The 16,009-nt window shown below is 48.0% G+C and overlaps 1 protein-coding gene across 1 annotated transcript in view; it reads left to right on the top strand.

Annotated features, from left to right (window-relative positions):
* The window catches only part of LOC135220795 (alpha-L-fucosidase-like), a 185,827-nt gene continuing 169,818 nt past the window's right edge, over positions 1 to 16,009 (top strand). Inside the window, exon 1 of the mRNA XM_064258300.1 lies at positions 1 to 46. Coding sequence (XP_064114370.1) covers positions 16 to 46 — 31 coding nt within the window. The 5' untranslated portion in view covers positions 1 to 15. The remainder of the gene's footprint in view (positions 47 to 16,009) is intronic.

Below are 16,009 nucleotides of genomic sequence, written 5' to 3'. Positions count from 1 at the left end.
TCACTCCTCAATGAAATGGCCGAGAATCAAACCACCGACCACCCAGGTGAGAATCCAGTGTTGATTGGGTTTGTATTGTGTGACGTGTCATGAGTCGTGATGCATTTCCTTTAGGATTTCGTATCATTGTAGTGTATTTAGCCTAAGCAGTTCAATGGCAAGTATCAAGAGAAGTACCATCATCCGTAGGGGGAAGAAATTTCAACATTCCTGCTGGATGAGGGACCCAAACAACTCTAGGTATCTGAGGTGGTTGGCAATGGAATTTTGTGGTTAGCAACTACCACCGAAATTGGCAACTTGTTGGCAACTTTTGGTTATCAAAACCTATTGTTGCTTTTCTGAACGACTGTTACAAAATTTCTACTGCAAAGTCCACAACTAGGCTATGCTTTGCCGCTTATCAACACAGCCAGGGTAGTTTGAAATTAGGGTAGAATATCACGACAGGCCAACCCTCATCACGGTGGACGGGTCTTATTCACTCGATATTTAATTGGTGAAACATGAATACAATTGCAACTCTAAGCTTACCATTTAAAAGACTGAAGTTTCGTCAACATATTGTGATATATGAAAGCCCCATACGAACTAAAATAAGCATGTGAGCTCTTCGTAAAATATGTTTTCAAGGCAGTTTTGAAATCCAATATGGCGGCTACGTTTTGCATGGACGGTTCTCATCATGACGGCCACCATCTTTCCCCAGCCTTCCCCCCAGCACTCATTTGAACATGTTAGCGTATATGTAACGTTTATTGATCTTACTCAAGATTGCAGTTGTAATCAGCACAATAAAACAACATTTTGTTGCCTATATTAGTGAAAGTATGAAACTTGTTATTCCCGGGGTTATGGTTTGAACTGAATTCATTCTTACCATGTAATCGGCGGTCTTTATCCTTACTGCCATCACAACTGAAACTCCACAGTGCTTATTTGATTGTTATTATACACATTTTGGTCTCAGTTCACTCCACATTGCACTTTAAAACCCGTTGCTGTTCCTGGTTTCTAACGCGCGCGCGCCATAAAACACAATTACGAACAGCAGACGACGAAACTGCAAAGTTTTGGATTCCCTAAACTGTTTACTTTACTGTTGATTTAGTTTAAATTTAACTTTGTTATTTAAAAATTTTGATTTAATTCATGTATAGATTATCCCTTTTTTGCAACCAAATTACCCGAAAACAAATTACAGATATTTCTAAAGTAGATAAAAATCAAATGTTTCTAACGTTTTCGTACATCTGGCTGCCGAAAAAACCATAGAGGAACGAATACGGAAAAGTGCATAGAGGAACGACTACGTTTTTTTTTTTTTGCTTTTTTGTTTTTGCTAGCACTTTTCATTGATTTCAGTCTTTATTAGTATTTTGAATTTCTTTAATAATCGTATGCCAGAAATAAATGTAACCTTTAATGTTTGCATGCTTTAATGTTTGCATGCTAAGAATGGCAAAATCATCGTTGCCACATTAGTGGAGGCTTCACACACACGCCGTTCCATTATTATAACTCGTTTCCATGAATTCTAGTTGTCATAGTAATGCAATAATGATAAAAATTGCTTTAATATTTATGTATATATACTTCCAATACATAGCCTAATTTCACTAATTTCAACGTTTTGTGTGTAGTCTTATACCCAGTTTGGAGGGTCAACACATACCGAATGGCAACAGAGAGAGAGAGAGAGAGAGAGAGAGAGAGAGAGAGAGAGAGAGAGAGAGAGAGAGAGAGAGAGGAGGCGGAGACGAAGAGAAAAGGGATGGCGGTGGAGGGGGGGGGCGTTGGGGAGAGGGTAGGTGGAGCTTTATACCGTGTTCGTATCCATTTCTGCATAATGGAGTTTTTGTCTCTTGGTACAAGGACAAGTGCGTTATTCTTTACGATTAGTGATTCACGATACCCTTATAAATTACGGCACTGGGTGTAATGCACTATAGCAAATCTCGTTCTGTTAAGAGTGTTCGTTACAGAAATAGGTATTGCCCAAAAACGTGCTTGCACTGTCTCTGAAACCCATAGTAGACATGCTGCTTAGTTGTCAATCAAGTTTTTATAACCAAGTATTTTTTACAAGCTAGCTATTGAATAAATTTGTATTTTTCTCAGTCAAAACAATAATGCCCCTCAATGCTAACTTTCCTCTTTTAATTTTAACGACTTTCTGGTCATTGCAAATTCGGCCCATAATTTCTTATGGTGCGAAAACAGACAGAGGCCCTTGGACCGAAAACGATTGCGTCACACTACGGCGATAATCCAGCAGTAAAACATCTTCATATATCCAAAAAGTAAATAATAAATATATATAGCGCATTACGATTATAACAATTACATGTATAGCTGATAACAATCTGCATGAATAACTGGTAAACTGTTCTGCAATGACATTGAGTATAGCAATTATTTACAATAGGTACGAAGTCAAGATGTCGTGACGTCATAATACAGAACTTAAAAGAATGTCTATTCAGAAAAAATAATAACTTAAATTTGAGTCAGAGTCGAGTTACTTTTTCAATTCGATATTTTCAAATTAATCATCATAAATATGTAAAATATTGATGTTTTACTACTTATTTAAAAATTAGCTAAGAGCACGCTTCTCGTCATCTTCTACCAAAACAGCTGTTTACTCCTGGCTTGTTGTTGTGAGAAATCGTGTTTCGATTGTTGTGATAAAAGTGCTCCAGCGTCTGTGGGTACAAGTGGTGTGCGGATTTATCACAGGAATGGAAAGTTTGTTGACACAAGCGACTCCGTAAACATCGAGATGGCGTCAATCTTCGAAACATTTTTAGTTGTAAGTAAAAATTTCTAAAGCGTTTTGGTGAGTTTATTTTCCACTGCCGTGGGCCCATTTTCAGTACCCTCTGTTTAAATCTTAAAATTTGGCCTTAATTTTCTAACTATGGAGAAAATACTTACTTCGAAAGGAGAGTAGAGGTCTTTAGCTCCGTTTTTCACCAACAAGAAGTCGCGACTGATGCCCATCTCCGGTGTCAGGACGCGTTATAATGTACTTTTTCGGAGGTTCTGGCTGAACCGTTTGATTGTAGGTGGCCGCTGCTTGGCCTGCTGTGATATTCTAACCCTAACTTCTTTGGCCAATACAAAGGTCAAACCTCCGACTCTGACCTTGAGGTTAATGAAGAATTAACAGAACAAACGGGGGGTTTTTTTATTGCCGCCTACGACGGCCACGTTTTGGTTGTGTTGGAGAGTTGCCGAGATATTTTGCTTGATTTCATAGAATTGTAAGTAATATTACCTAGTACTAGTACTACGATTTATTGCTGTGTGTATAGGGCTAGTATCTCCTTTCGAGATAGCAGGATCATAAAAATTGACGTAGACCTATAATGGGCGTGTGCCTTTTTTTGTCGGTTTAACCACAGCTTAAGACATTTGAATTATAGGGCCTCATCTTTTTAATTCAACTGTTTTGTTTTTTTGGTTTCTTGTGTTTATTCTTGTTTTTGTTTGCTGCTGTTATAGCTAGTGGCTTTTTTAGTGTCTTTTTCGGAAAATTTTTCATATGGTATCCTAACATTGCAGAATGAACATAGAACCTATTCCCATAAACATATCGGCTCAAAGAATTCTCTGCCTACTCGTTTGATTAACTTGAAAAAACTTAGTAATGCTTTAAATTAAAAGAAAAAAGTAATCAAAATCTTTATGAATATTGTCCTGGCGCCTAGAATAATTCTAACAAAAGGAGAAGGAGAGAGAGAATAAGATAGAGAGGAGAGAGAGGAGAGAAGAGAGAGAGAGAGAGAGAGAGAGAGAGACTGACTCAATAAGAATGCCCAAAACCAAATGATTCATGGGCTACATGCAGTCGCAGACTTGGTTGGATCATCTCATACATAACTTTCAGCTGTCATACATTTTTCTTATTTGTTAAGTATCATATGATGCCTTCCTTCCATAGCCTTCATTCTCATAGAAACGCTACAGCAGCCTTATATTCACTCATCACAGTAATATAATTTATCCCTTTAGTAAATATATTTTCAGTATAGTTCATTGAAAGCAGTTTGATAGGTGGTGTAAGGCTGAGACAGTCCTAAGATTTGGACAGCCACGCATGTATGTGTTTGTGCTCTTGCTTATTAGTGTACATTCCACTTTATGCATATACATTATATATCGTGGAGTTGAAAGTTTCAACTTGAAACTACTACATTAGTAACAAGGTACCCTATTTCCAACAGATACGGGTAGAAAACCATTTGCAATAAGAAATTGACGTGTAGGCCCATACCCCGTCATTGTCTCAAAATATAAGAATTTTATGTGTAGGTCTATGCCTTGACATTGCCTCAAAATATAAGATTGTTCTGATACGTAATACAAACCATTGGTCCTTTAACAATAGGAAGGTAACTAGCGGCAGCTGGAACAGTCGTAAGCTTCGAACAAGGGAGTTCGGTAGTTAACTGCTTGTCCGACTGCGTGCGCCGCGCGACTGGGAGGTGAAGAATCACTTATGCTTTTGGCCGTGTTGGTGGAGGACGTGTTCGTCATCACTCTGCCCGCTTCATCGTCGTATGCTTTGGTTGTGTGTTGTTTCTTCAACTTGGTTTGTCAGTTTAGTGAAAGTGTATTATAAGTACGTGACTTTCTTTATTACTCTTTATTATATTGATTATGGATTCTTGTGCAATGGAGCTATCCTCGCGCCCCCCCCCCCCCATCAGTGCAGAGTTTGCCCTGGTGTGGAGGGCCGCAAATGTGGGGTCTTTCGCTCTTTCCCCGAGATAGATCCTCATGTCCTTTGTGCGGGGGCATGAATGCTCTCGGACCGAGCCATGTAATTTTGTGTGAATTGGTCGAAGGTGCAGTGGGTGCTGTACGAGGGTAGGAGGAAGCGTAGACCTGCCAAGGAGTCGTCGGAAAGCTCTCCAGCGACTCCCTTGGTTACGGGCACTTCCTCCTCTTTCCTGCCCCTGGCTCAGCTCCCGCATATGGCGCCTTTCCCTTGGGGGGGGCGGTTTCTCGGTCCTTCTCTTTGCCCGATTCGTCAAGCGTAGAGGAGGGCGTGAGGTGCCCCGACGTGCAGTTGTATTTGGGGTCTTCTGTTCGCTCGGGGTGGGGCTTGCCCCCCCCTGCGCGAGGGGGAACCCCTCCTAATCACCCGACTGTTGCTTCCTCAGGTGCTCCTGCTGCGGGCGACGACCTCGGCCAGGTGCGGGTGTCACTGGGGTTCCAGGGCACGCCAAGCGTCCAGGGGCTGCTCCAGCATCTGGCGGGTGCTGTGCCGGTCACCCATGGAGCGGTGACCACCACTACCACCACTGTCTCGACTCCAGGGTACGCCCCCCCTCCTCACCTGGTCTACACCATGCACGTGATGTCAGTGAGTCTGACAGCCACTGTTGCAGGGCCGGGCCCGATCGCTACCGTGTTCCGAGGAGAGGCGTGGCCCCCCCCCCCCCCCCCCCCCCCACCCCCCCCCCCGGGTTCTTCATGCTGCCAGCCCCTGACTTCCGATGCCCGAAGAGCTCGCCCCTGGACCTGCCGCCGGTACCCAGAATGTCGCTGGCTGCTGCCCCGTCTCCTGCTGTACCTGACCTGCCACTCCTGCTGTTCCTGCACCTGCTGACGTCGTCCCAGCCCGTGGTGTTGCTGCCCCAGTCGCTGGTCCTTCCGGACAGGTGCAGCCGGGCCCTGTTGCTTCGGCAACAGCAGGCCCGGCGCCATCCTGGATGGAAGACCTGACGTCTGTCCTGAGGGAGCTGACGAAGAAGAAGAAGAAGAGGAAGGTGTCGTCGTCGACTTCTTCGTCGCCTGCTGCCGCCTCTTCCCCTTCGACTTCCAAGGCTTCCAAGCTGAGGAAGAAGAAGGCTGCCTCCTCCTCCCCTAAGAAGGCTCCCTCGGGAACTTCTAAGGGCCTGTCTCACTTCGGTAGGACGGCGGGTTCTTCTGCTGGTCCTCTTGCTCCTTTGGGAGCGGGGCCCGTTTCTCCTTCCGCAAGGAAGAAGACGACGGGGACCAGAGGGGAACCGGCTAACACCGGTACTTCCTGGCCTGTTGCTAGGGCCGCTGCCGCTACACCAGGTTCCGGCTCGGCCTCTCGTTCGCGAGAGGTACTGAGTGTACGGTCTTCCGAGGGCGACCGTGCAGCCAAAGCTCAGGCGTCCGAGTTCGCTCGGCACCAGGACCAGCGGAAGGCTGGTGAGAGCCGCTCAGGTGACTCTCTCCGGCCAGGCCGATCGCTCTCTAGTGACCACTGTTACCAGGTTCTGACGGTCCCGACCGCCACGGCTGAGGCCCCTGGTAATCTCGATCACAGGAACCAGCTTCGGCTGGTTCCAGCGGTTCGACGCGCCGTGAGAACAGGCACCGGTCCCACCGCGACAGTGATCTCTGCCAGTCCCCTGACCGCCGGGACTGGACGGATAGGGGGAACAGCAGCAGCTCCTCTGACGCACGGGACCGGGGCCGTTGTTCTCGGTCCAGCCGCGCGACCAGGCCTGCAGCTCGATCACCACCACGAGTTGGCGATCACTTGCAGCCCCCCAAGCACACCGGTCCTGCCGGTGGGCGGGGGGGGTGGGAGCGTCAGGCCCTCCTCTCCTATCCCTTTAACTTCCTCGGGTTACACCAGGAAGGGCGAGGCGATCAGGAGTGATCATGAGGGGCGTGCTCCCACCGCAACAGCGGACTCTGCCGGTCCCCTGACCGCCGCTCCCACCGGGACCGGATGGATAGGGGAACCAGCAGCAGCTCCTCTGACGCTCGGGACCGTCGCCGCTGTTCTTGGTCTAGCCGCTCTCCCCAGGAGAGCCGCACGACCAGGCCTGCAGCTCGATCGCCAGTGATCTCCTGAAGAGCAGGAAGACCACTGGTCCAGACCAGCAGCTCGACCATCACCGTGGTTGATGATTGCCACAGTCCTCCCAGCCTACCGGTTCTGCTGGTAGGCAGGGGAAGAGCTCTCGTAACAGATCCCCTGACATAGAGACCGACGCTCCGTTCCTTGGTCCAGCGTTTCTCCGCAAGAAGCCGCTGGTCCAGACCTGCAGCTCAATTGCCACCGTTGGTTGGCGATCACCTGCAGTCCTCCCAGCCTACTAGTTCTGCTAGTAGGCAGGGTAGGAGCATCAGGTCTCCCTCACCTGTCTATTCAACCTCCTCAGGCTACACCGGGAGGAACGAGACGAACAGGAGTGACCGTGAGGATTGCACTTCTTATGATACAGCCACGAGCCTGGTTCGGTCTTGGGACCAACAGATCCTTGCTCAAGTGGTTGGAGAAGATCGTGGGGGGGTTAGCAAGGACGAATGACGCTTCCCAGATTCTTGGGGGGACCATCACCGCTGTTCACGTGATGGTCCGTCTGGACCACACACTCAAGAGAACAGGGCTCGCTCCCCCTTCGGTCCTCTTGAGAGGTTTCGGCCTCGACGAGGACTGGGACGCGTCGGAAGGCGATATCAGCTCTCTTCCGTCAGGTGCTCACTCAGCCCCACCCAGTTGATGGTCACGGTGGCGGCAGATGCTTAGCCTACAGTACGAGTTCATAACCCTCCTCGGGAAAATGTTTTCTCCTGATGGTAACGTTTTCCCAGACTCTTAGCGGTCCAACTGCTAGTTCCACTGGGAAGGCGAGCGAGTATCCAATCTTCCTCCCCCATTCCCTCTCTCCCTACGGCTACAAAGGAAAGGGGAGGGATCCTGCAGAGAGTTCTCCGTAGGATTCCACGTTGGGGACTGCGTTCCTGGGGGGATCTTCGGGTCCTACCGGACGTAAGCCCCCGTCGTTGAGGAAGGATCCTTCCCCATCCTCGATTTCTACAGGAATTGGGAGGGCCACCAACCGATGATCGTCTTGACGAATTCGGTGGGGGTTTCGCCAAGCGCTTGGAATTCTTCGGAATTTTTAGCGCACTCAGAGTGTTCTGGTTTTGTACATTTAACTTCCCTGTCAGATATATACTTAGCTATAGACTCCGTCGTCCCCGACAGAAATTCGAATTTCGCGGCACGCTACAGGTAAGTCAGGTGATCTACCGCCCTGCCGCTGGGTGGCAGGAATAGGAACCATTCCTGTTTTCTAATCAGATTTTCTCTGTCGCCGGTTCCGGTAACATCATTGCTGGTTCCTCCTGACTTGACTTTCGTTTTTCATCGCCGTTGATCTTCTGGACTGATTTATTTGGTGACGTATTGGATCTCTGGTTTGGCATACGCTTTTGTGGACTGTTTTTTTATTTCGGCTTCGGATTATTCTCAAGATGTCGGACTCTAACTATGCAGTTAGAAGATGTGTGAATGAGGGTTGTAGTGTGAGACTACCGAAAGCTTCGGTAGATCCTCACACTGTAAGCAAGCGGTGTAGGGGGAATGAATGTTCTGTATCTAACACTTGTAATGAATGTGTAAATTTGAGTGAGGAAGACTGCAAGACTCTAAATTCCTACTTAAGGAAATTGGAGAAGGATAGGGCTAGAAAAGCTTCTTCCAGAAGCTTGAGTAGGTCTCGCTCTAACGAGCCAGTTAGTAGTGTAGCACCTAATCCTCAAGTAATCGTTGTTTCCTCCCATACAGTATCAGCACCTTCCCCCTTCTCAGATACTGCAAATTCATCATCGGAAATTGCAGATTTGAAGGCTGCCCTCAAGAGGATGGAGCGTAAAATGCAAGCTCTAGAAGGTAAGCAAAGTGCAGTGGAAAGTGATGTTAGTGTCCCCAGTACAGTGGAGGGTGCGTCTGATCGGCTCTGTCTCGCTCCCAGGACTAGACCTCTTCCAAGCTCCCAGGCCCAGAGGAGAAGGAAAGTCGAAAGCCTTACGGAGGTTACGGAGAATCCCCACCGATCAGGCGTCCCAGACTGCCAAGGATCGCCATTGGAAAGGCATCCTCAAAGAGTGCATCTCCTCGTCCGATTCGTCTCCGCATAGACGTGGATGGAGTTCGGACGATCTATTGCGTCCTATGAAAAGAATTTGGAAAGCGCCTACTTTGGACTTGAGCCCGGAACGCTTTCCAGAAGACTCTCCATGCGAGAGGAAAAGAGCCAAGAAAGCCTTGATTGCGCCTGCTCTCGGCTCTGAGTCTCCTACATCCTCCAGACCTCCTTCCCCTCATTCTGATAAGGAGGAGGAAGATACAGCGACTAAGATTCTCCTTAAAATGCAGGAGCAAATCTCGTCATTGGTAGGAGTTCTAAAAAAGGACCCTCCTCGGAGGAAAGACGCTTTCTTCCGATAAAAAGATCTTCTCGTCCGGTGGATGTTCATGGCTCCAAGTGCCTCTCCTCTACTCCTCGTCCTAGGTCCGAGGCGCCAGATAGAGGATCTTCTGACAAAGAAGCAGCAGTCAGGCGCGAGGCGCCAACTAGGCGAAAAGCGCCAGATTCAGACAGCCCGGACAGGCGCGAACATCGTCCGATGCGGACAACGCCAGCCAAGCTCGAGGCGCCAACTAGGCGAAAAGCGCCAGATTCGGACAGCCCGGACAGGAGCGAGTTTTGTCCGATGCGGATAGCGCCAGCCAGGCGCGAGGCACCAGCCAGAAGCGAAGTGCCAGCCAGGCGCCAGGATCTCCAGTTTCACCTTTCGAGAGAGTAGTTAACCGGGAGGCTCCTCTTTGTAGCTTTTCACAGGATCAGCCTTCTCCTGACAGGGATGCAAGATGTCGCATAGGCGGCTGTCGCCCTTGTCAGGATGGTGCTGGTACTGTTAGAAGTTTTTCGCAAGGACAGCCTTCTCCTGGCAGGGACGCAAGATGTCGCACAGGCGGCCGTCGCCCTTGTCAGGATGGCTCTGATAATGATAGGAGTTTTTTGCAGAATCAGCCTTCTCCTGGCAGGGACGCAAGATGTCGCACAGGCGGCCGTCGCCCTTGTCAGGATGGCTCTGGTACTGCTAAAAGCCCTTCACCTTGCAAAAAGAGGCACTCTCCTTCGGTTGATCGCTCTTCTTCCACCAGAACTGGACTAGAGCTGGAAGATATTTCAGACTCAGAAGCTAATAAGGGTGCAGGTCTCTCGGACTACAAAACCTTAGCAGCTCTTTTACTGCAAGAATTTGGAGATTCTCTGAGTCCTGCCGCCCCTCCTTCTCCTCGTTCGTTGTTCACGAGTACGAAGACCTCAAAATCATCCTCCTTCTTGAAGATGCGCCCGACCATTTTCATGAAGAAAGCGCTACAGTGTTTTGGAAATTGGCTCAGCTCCAAGGAAGAATCTGGAAAGACTGTCTTTACCTGCCCCCCCTCCAGGCTTTCTGGGAGGAGAGGCATTTGGTATGAGACAGGGGAAGCAATGGGGCTAGCTCTCCCTGCTTCGGCTGAAGCAGACTTCTCCACGCTTGTAGACGCGTCGAGGAGACAATCACTGTCATCTGCAAGAACCACTTGGGGAATGTCAGAAATGGACCATCTCCTCAAGGGATTATTCCATGTCTTGGAAGTTTTTAACTTTCTAGACTGGTCCTTTGGGGCTTTGGCCAAGAAGACACAGGACCCTGACTTCCTGAGCCCTGAAGTCCTGCATAGTATATTAGCGTGCATGGACAAGGCGGTCCAAGACGGATCGGGGGAAGTGGCCTCCCTTTTCGGAGCAGGAATTCTTAAGAAGAGGGCTGTATTCAGCTCTTTCCTTACAAAAGCTGTCTTGCCTGTTCAGAGGTCGTCTCTGCTTTACACACCTCTTTCAAACCAGCTTTTCCCTTCTCAGTTAATGAGAGATATTTCTCACTCACTCACTGAGAAGGCGACTCAAGATCTTCTGGTGCAGTCAGCAAAGAAGACGAGGCCAGCCGTTCCTGCTGTGAAGAAGGAGTCACGTAACCCACAGCCGCCCTTTCGAGGGAGTTCATCTTCTCGATCCTCCTCTAGAAAGAGAGGAACTGAAAAGAGAGGTAGGTCTTCTTTTAGACCAGTTAAGAAGACCAAATGATGTGTCAGTCCTCCAAACACCAGTAGGCGCCAGGCTTCTGAAGTTCTCAGAAGCATGGGCTGTGAGAGAGGCAGACTCTTGGTCCCTCTCGATCGTGAGGAAGGGATATCTCATCCCCTTCAGAGACAGGCCTCCCTTGACGTCGACCCCAAGGGAACTGTCTGCGAAGTACAAAGACCCTGCCAAGAGAGAATCTCTTTTGCATCTTGTAGACCAGATGTTAGAAAAGGAGGCCATCAAACTAGTGCAGGATCCGCACTCCCTAGGCTTCTACAATCGACTGTTTCTCGTCCCGAAACCCTCGGGGGGGTGGAGGCCTGTTCTGGACGTGAGCGCTTTGAACCGTTTCGTAGAGAAGAAGAAATTCTCCATGGAAACTTCCAACTCTGTTCTTGCGGCTCTGCGTCCGGGAGATTGGATGGTCTCCCTAGACCTGCAGGACGCGTATTTTCACGTCCCCTTGCATCCTGCATCGAGGAAATATCTTCGGTTCATGGTACAGGGCAGGATCTTTCAGTTCAGGGCTTTGTGCTTCGGCCTGTCTACGGCCCCTCAAGTGTTTACGGGCCTGATGAGGAACGTAGCATGATGGTTACATCTGAAGGGGGTGAACATATCTCTTTACTTGGATGATTGGCTCATAAGAGCAAAATCGAAACATCAGTGTTTGGAGGACCTGGAAACGACTTTGGATCTTGTAAGATCGCTCGGACATTGTTTATCTGGGGATTCAGATGGATTTTCTGGGTTTTCGAGTGTTTCCATGGCGAGAAAGAATTGCTCGAGGCTTGGAAAAAGTCTCAACCTTCTTAGAGAAAGAAGGAAGCTCAGCGAGGGAATGGCTCAGTCTCCTGGGTACCCTTTCGTCGCTGGAGCAGTTCGTTTCTCTGGGGAGGCTCAACCTGAGACCTCTGCAGTTCTACCTACAAAGAATGTGGAATCGGAAGACAGGGGAACTGTCGGATTCTTTTCCCATTCAACCGGAGATCAAGTTCCACTTGAAGTGGTGGTTAACCCCTCTAGAGAGGAACGAAGGAGTGTCCCTTTCTCTTCGGAACCTGCTCCTAGTGTTGTTTTCCGACGCCTCGGAGACAGGTTGGGGAGCAACACTGGGAACGAAAGAAGTATCAGGCACCTGGACAAGAGAACAGGTGTCCTGGCACATCAACACGAAGGAACTTCTGGCTATCCATTTAGCCCTGCAGCACTTCGAATCGGACGTCAGAGGCGTGGTAGTCCAGGTCAATTCGGACAATACCACGGCTCTGGCTTACATCCGAAAGCAGGGAGGGACTCACTCTTTCTCCCTATACGAGATAGCAAGAGCTCTGTTAATCTGGGCAGAGGAACGAGGCATCATACTCCTGACAAGATTCGTGCAAGGAGTAAAGAATGTAAGAGCAGACCGACTGAGCAGGAAGAACCAGGTCCTTCCTACAGAGTGGACCCTCCACTCCGAAGTCTGCCAGAAACTGGTCCCTCTGGGGGAAACCTCAGATAGACCTGTTCGCCACGTTCCTCTCCAGAAGAATGGAAAACTTCTGCTCATCAGTGGAAGATCCCAGAGCCATAGCGATCGATGCCCTCCTCATGGATTGGTCGGGCATAGACGCTTACGCCTTCCCCCCATTCAAGCTGCTGGGGGAAGTACTAAGAAAGTTTGTGTCCTCAGAAGGAACGAGAATGACACTCATCGCTCCCTTTTGGCTCGCTCGAGATTGGTTCACAGAGGTACTGGAATGGACGGTGGACTTCCCCAGATCTCTTCCTGAAAGGACAGATCTGCTCAAACAACCCCACTTCGAGAGGTTCCATAAAACCTCCTCACTCTCTCCCTGACTGCCTTTCGACTATCGAAAGACTCGTCAGAGCGAGAGGCTTTTCTCGAAAAGCTGCGAGCGCGATTGCCAGAGCCCGCAGGTCTTCTACCCTGCGGGTTTATCAATCGAAGTGGGAAGTCTTCCGTAGATGGTGTAGGTCGAAGAAGCTGTCCTCCTCCAATACCTCTGTGACCGACATTGCCGATTTTCTTCTCTTCCTAAGAGAAGAATCACATTTGGCGGTTTCCACTATTAAAGGATACAGGAGCATGCTCTCTGCTGTATTCAGGAATAGGGGCCTGAACAGAGGAAAACAAAGATCTTCATGATCTTATACGGTCCTTCGAGACCCCCAAGACTAGATCTTCTCTACCTCCTAGCTGGAATCTAGACGTAGTTCTCAAGTTCCTCACATCGGATAGGTTCGAACCTCCTCATCAAGCCTCGTTTAGAGATATCACGAGGAAGTGCATTTTTCTCTTGGCCCTCGCGACTGCCAAGAGGGTCAGTGAACTGCATGCATTAGATTCCCGTGTGGGATTTAAAGGAGATTCTGCAGTTGTCTCTTTCCAACCTCTGTTTCTGGCTAAAAACGAGAACCCTTCTAGACCTTGGCCCAGAAGTTTTGAGGTCAAGGGACTTTCTCCTCTTGTTGGGAGTGAGTTAGAAAGGTCTCTTTGTCTAGTCAGAACTCTGAAGTTTTATCTTCAAAAGAAGAATCAACTGCAGGGTTGCCGTCAGAGTCTCTGGTGTGCTGTGAAGGACCCTAAGAGACCCATGTCAGAAAACGCACTAGCGTTCTTTGTTAGAAATGTGATATCGGAAGCACACATGAAGTGCCAAGATGAATCCTTGAAACTGCTAAGGGTTAAAGCGCATGAGGTATGTGCGGTTGCAACCTCTCTATCTTTCAGCAGAAATATGTCCATGAAGGATATTTTAGCAGCAACGTACTGGAGATGCAACTCTGTTTTTGCTTCCCATTACGTAAAGGATGTCAGAGTGACATACGAGAGATGCTTCTCTCTTGGTCCTTATGTATCAGCGGATACTGTGCTGGGACGAGGAGCTGATACTGATCCTTAATGATTTTAGTTTGCTTTTACAATTTTGGTGTTGAGTTTTTAGGGTTGCTTGAAAGGATGTTGGGGATAACTCCTTTCAATCTCATTACTAAACCAGGTATTAGGATCAGGTGATCGGGATCGGTGTTGTGCTCCTTGATGATGCCATTAGGCAAGGTGTTTTGTCATGTAAGTGGATGGGACCCCATTGACAAAGATCTTCAGGCTCTGTCGAGTAAGCGGATAAGACCCCATTGACAGACCCACAAGAACTCTTAGCATGAGGTCACTACCTCACTGAGGCTCTTGAGGCGAAGCAGGCTCCTAGGCAGTAGCCATGAAGTCTTCTGCCAAAACAGGTAGGAACCAAGGTTTTTGATATATTACCTACAACGAATGTCTTCCTGTTTATTTCAGTAGTTAGCTGTCTCTTACCCACCACCAAGGGTGCCAATCAGCTAAATATATATCTGACAGGGAAGTTGAATGTACAAAAATGATATTGTTATGTTACAATAAAGTTTTGTACATACTTACCTGGCAGATATATACTTAGCTATAGAGTCTGTCGTCCCCGACAGAAATTCGAATTTTGCGGCACACGCTACAGGTAGGTCAGGTGATCTACCACCCTGCCGCTGGGTGGCAGGAATAGGAACCATTCCCATTTTCTAATCAGATTTTCTCTTCCACTTGTCTCCTGAGGGGAGGCTGGGTGGGCCATTTAATTGTATATATCTGCCAGGTAAGTATGTACAAAACTTTATTGTAACATAACAATATCATTTTTCTACGATCTGCGAACACTTGGGTGAAACCACGGTCCAGAGTGGGCTAGACGAGAATCCCAGATAATTGTTACTACGATAATCGGGAATCTCGCCGAATGCTTGAATTCCTGGAATTTCTAGCGTTTGGAAGAAGCACTGCTGCTGAAGGAAGAATATCTCACAGTAGGCGGCCAACCCTGGGATAGAGAAGAACGGGTGGGAATATCCAGTTTGACTTGAACTATCTTCTTCAGTATCCTGTTATCACCATTAAAGTCTTCCTTCGGGGAAAAACTTCTCCTTCACTCTCTTCATTAGAGAATGAAGGGTGTCGGCTTCCAGTCCTTATTCTCTTTCCTTGAATGGAAAAGAATTTAGGATGGAGGTCTTTGTACAGGAACCTACAAATATTCTACGTATATTGCCCTCGCGACATGATTCTGTTAATCAGTTGAATTGTCCGAGGTGTAGGCACATACCGTAGTTAACTCTACGGATTGTGACCGAGACGAATAGTATCTTCTTAATTGAACTGCAACTCGGGACTGCCTGCAACCTCCCAGGAGTTACCAGTTTCGATTTTGAGATACTTATGGTATCGTTACGACAACACCACCTCAGTTTTTGTATTCACCGAAATCTGTTTCGTTTAAATGCAAATGCTCGAGTGTATTTTTTTGCACTCAATGGTTCTAGCCGAATGCATTCCTTCTTGGAATGGATTACCTGGCAACTCAGGATAACGAGTGAGTGAGAGCTAGCGGTGTATTGGGCTGCCTGCCGCAGCCTAGTACCAGCTAGCTCTCCGAGATTCACGGTCGGTTTATGTCTCTCTCCTCTACAATGATTGACTACCGAACCGTATCTCTGCCCAACAATCACAGACTTAGGTCTCTGGTTGGCTGGGATTCTCGCATACGTGAATGACCATCTCTGCTGCATCGCCTTGGACATTGCGAGAATTTTCAGACAGAGATATCTCAATAGAGACTATCATCTTTCTGTTTACTGCACGGTAACTGAAGTCTGTAGCCTAGTCTCCCGCTGCATCACACCTGCTGCTGCAATAATGCAGAATGATTTCTTCTAAATATATCTCGTATTCGTAGGTGTGCAATTGTTCATTGTTCGCCCCGAATTGTAGATGTATAATGGAAGACATCGCCCGTTCCCTGCCCTGCCAGCTCTACTTGCAAGTATATATATATATGTCTTCCCTGGATAACCTGAAAGAAGATGACGATGATTCAGCCCATGAGAAGCGGTTCTTCAGGCAGTACATCCCTGTGTTTTCATTACTGAAAAGCGCTCCGCTTTCATTGCAACTACGGCTTCTCACTGAACAGCAATGAAATAGCGGGTTAGCGTTTTCAGTCCTTTCCCAGCAAACACAGACATATCGGACCAATTCTGGATTATTGAGGATATCC

This window comes from Macrobrachium nipponense, chromosome 2, assembly GCF_015104395.2.
Source record: "Macrobrachium nipponense isolate FS-2020 chromosome 2, ASM1510439v2, whole genome shotgun sequence".
Lineage (NCBI taxonomy): Eukaryota > Metazoa > Arthropoda > Malacostraca > Decapoda > Palaemonidae > Macrobrachium > Macrobrachium nipponense.
This window is presented reverse-complemented; position numbering and strand designations above follow the sequence as displayed.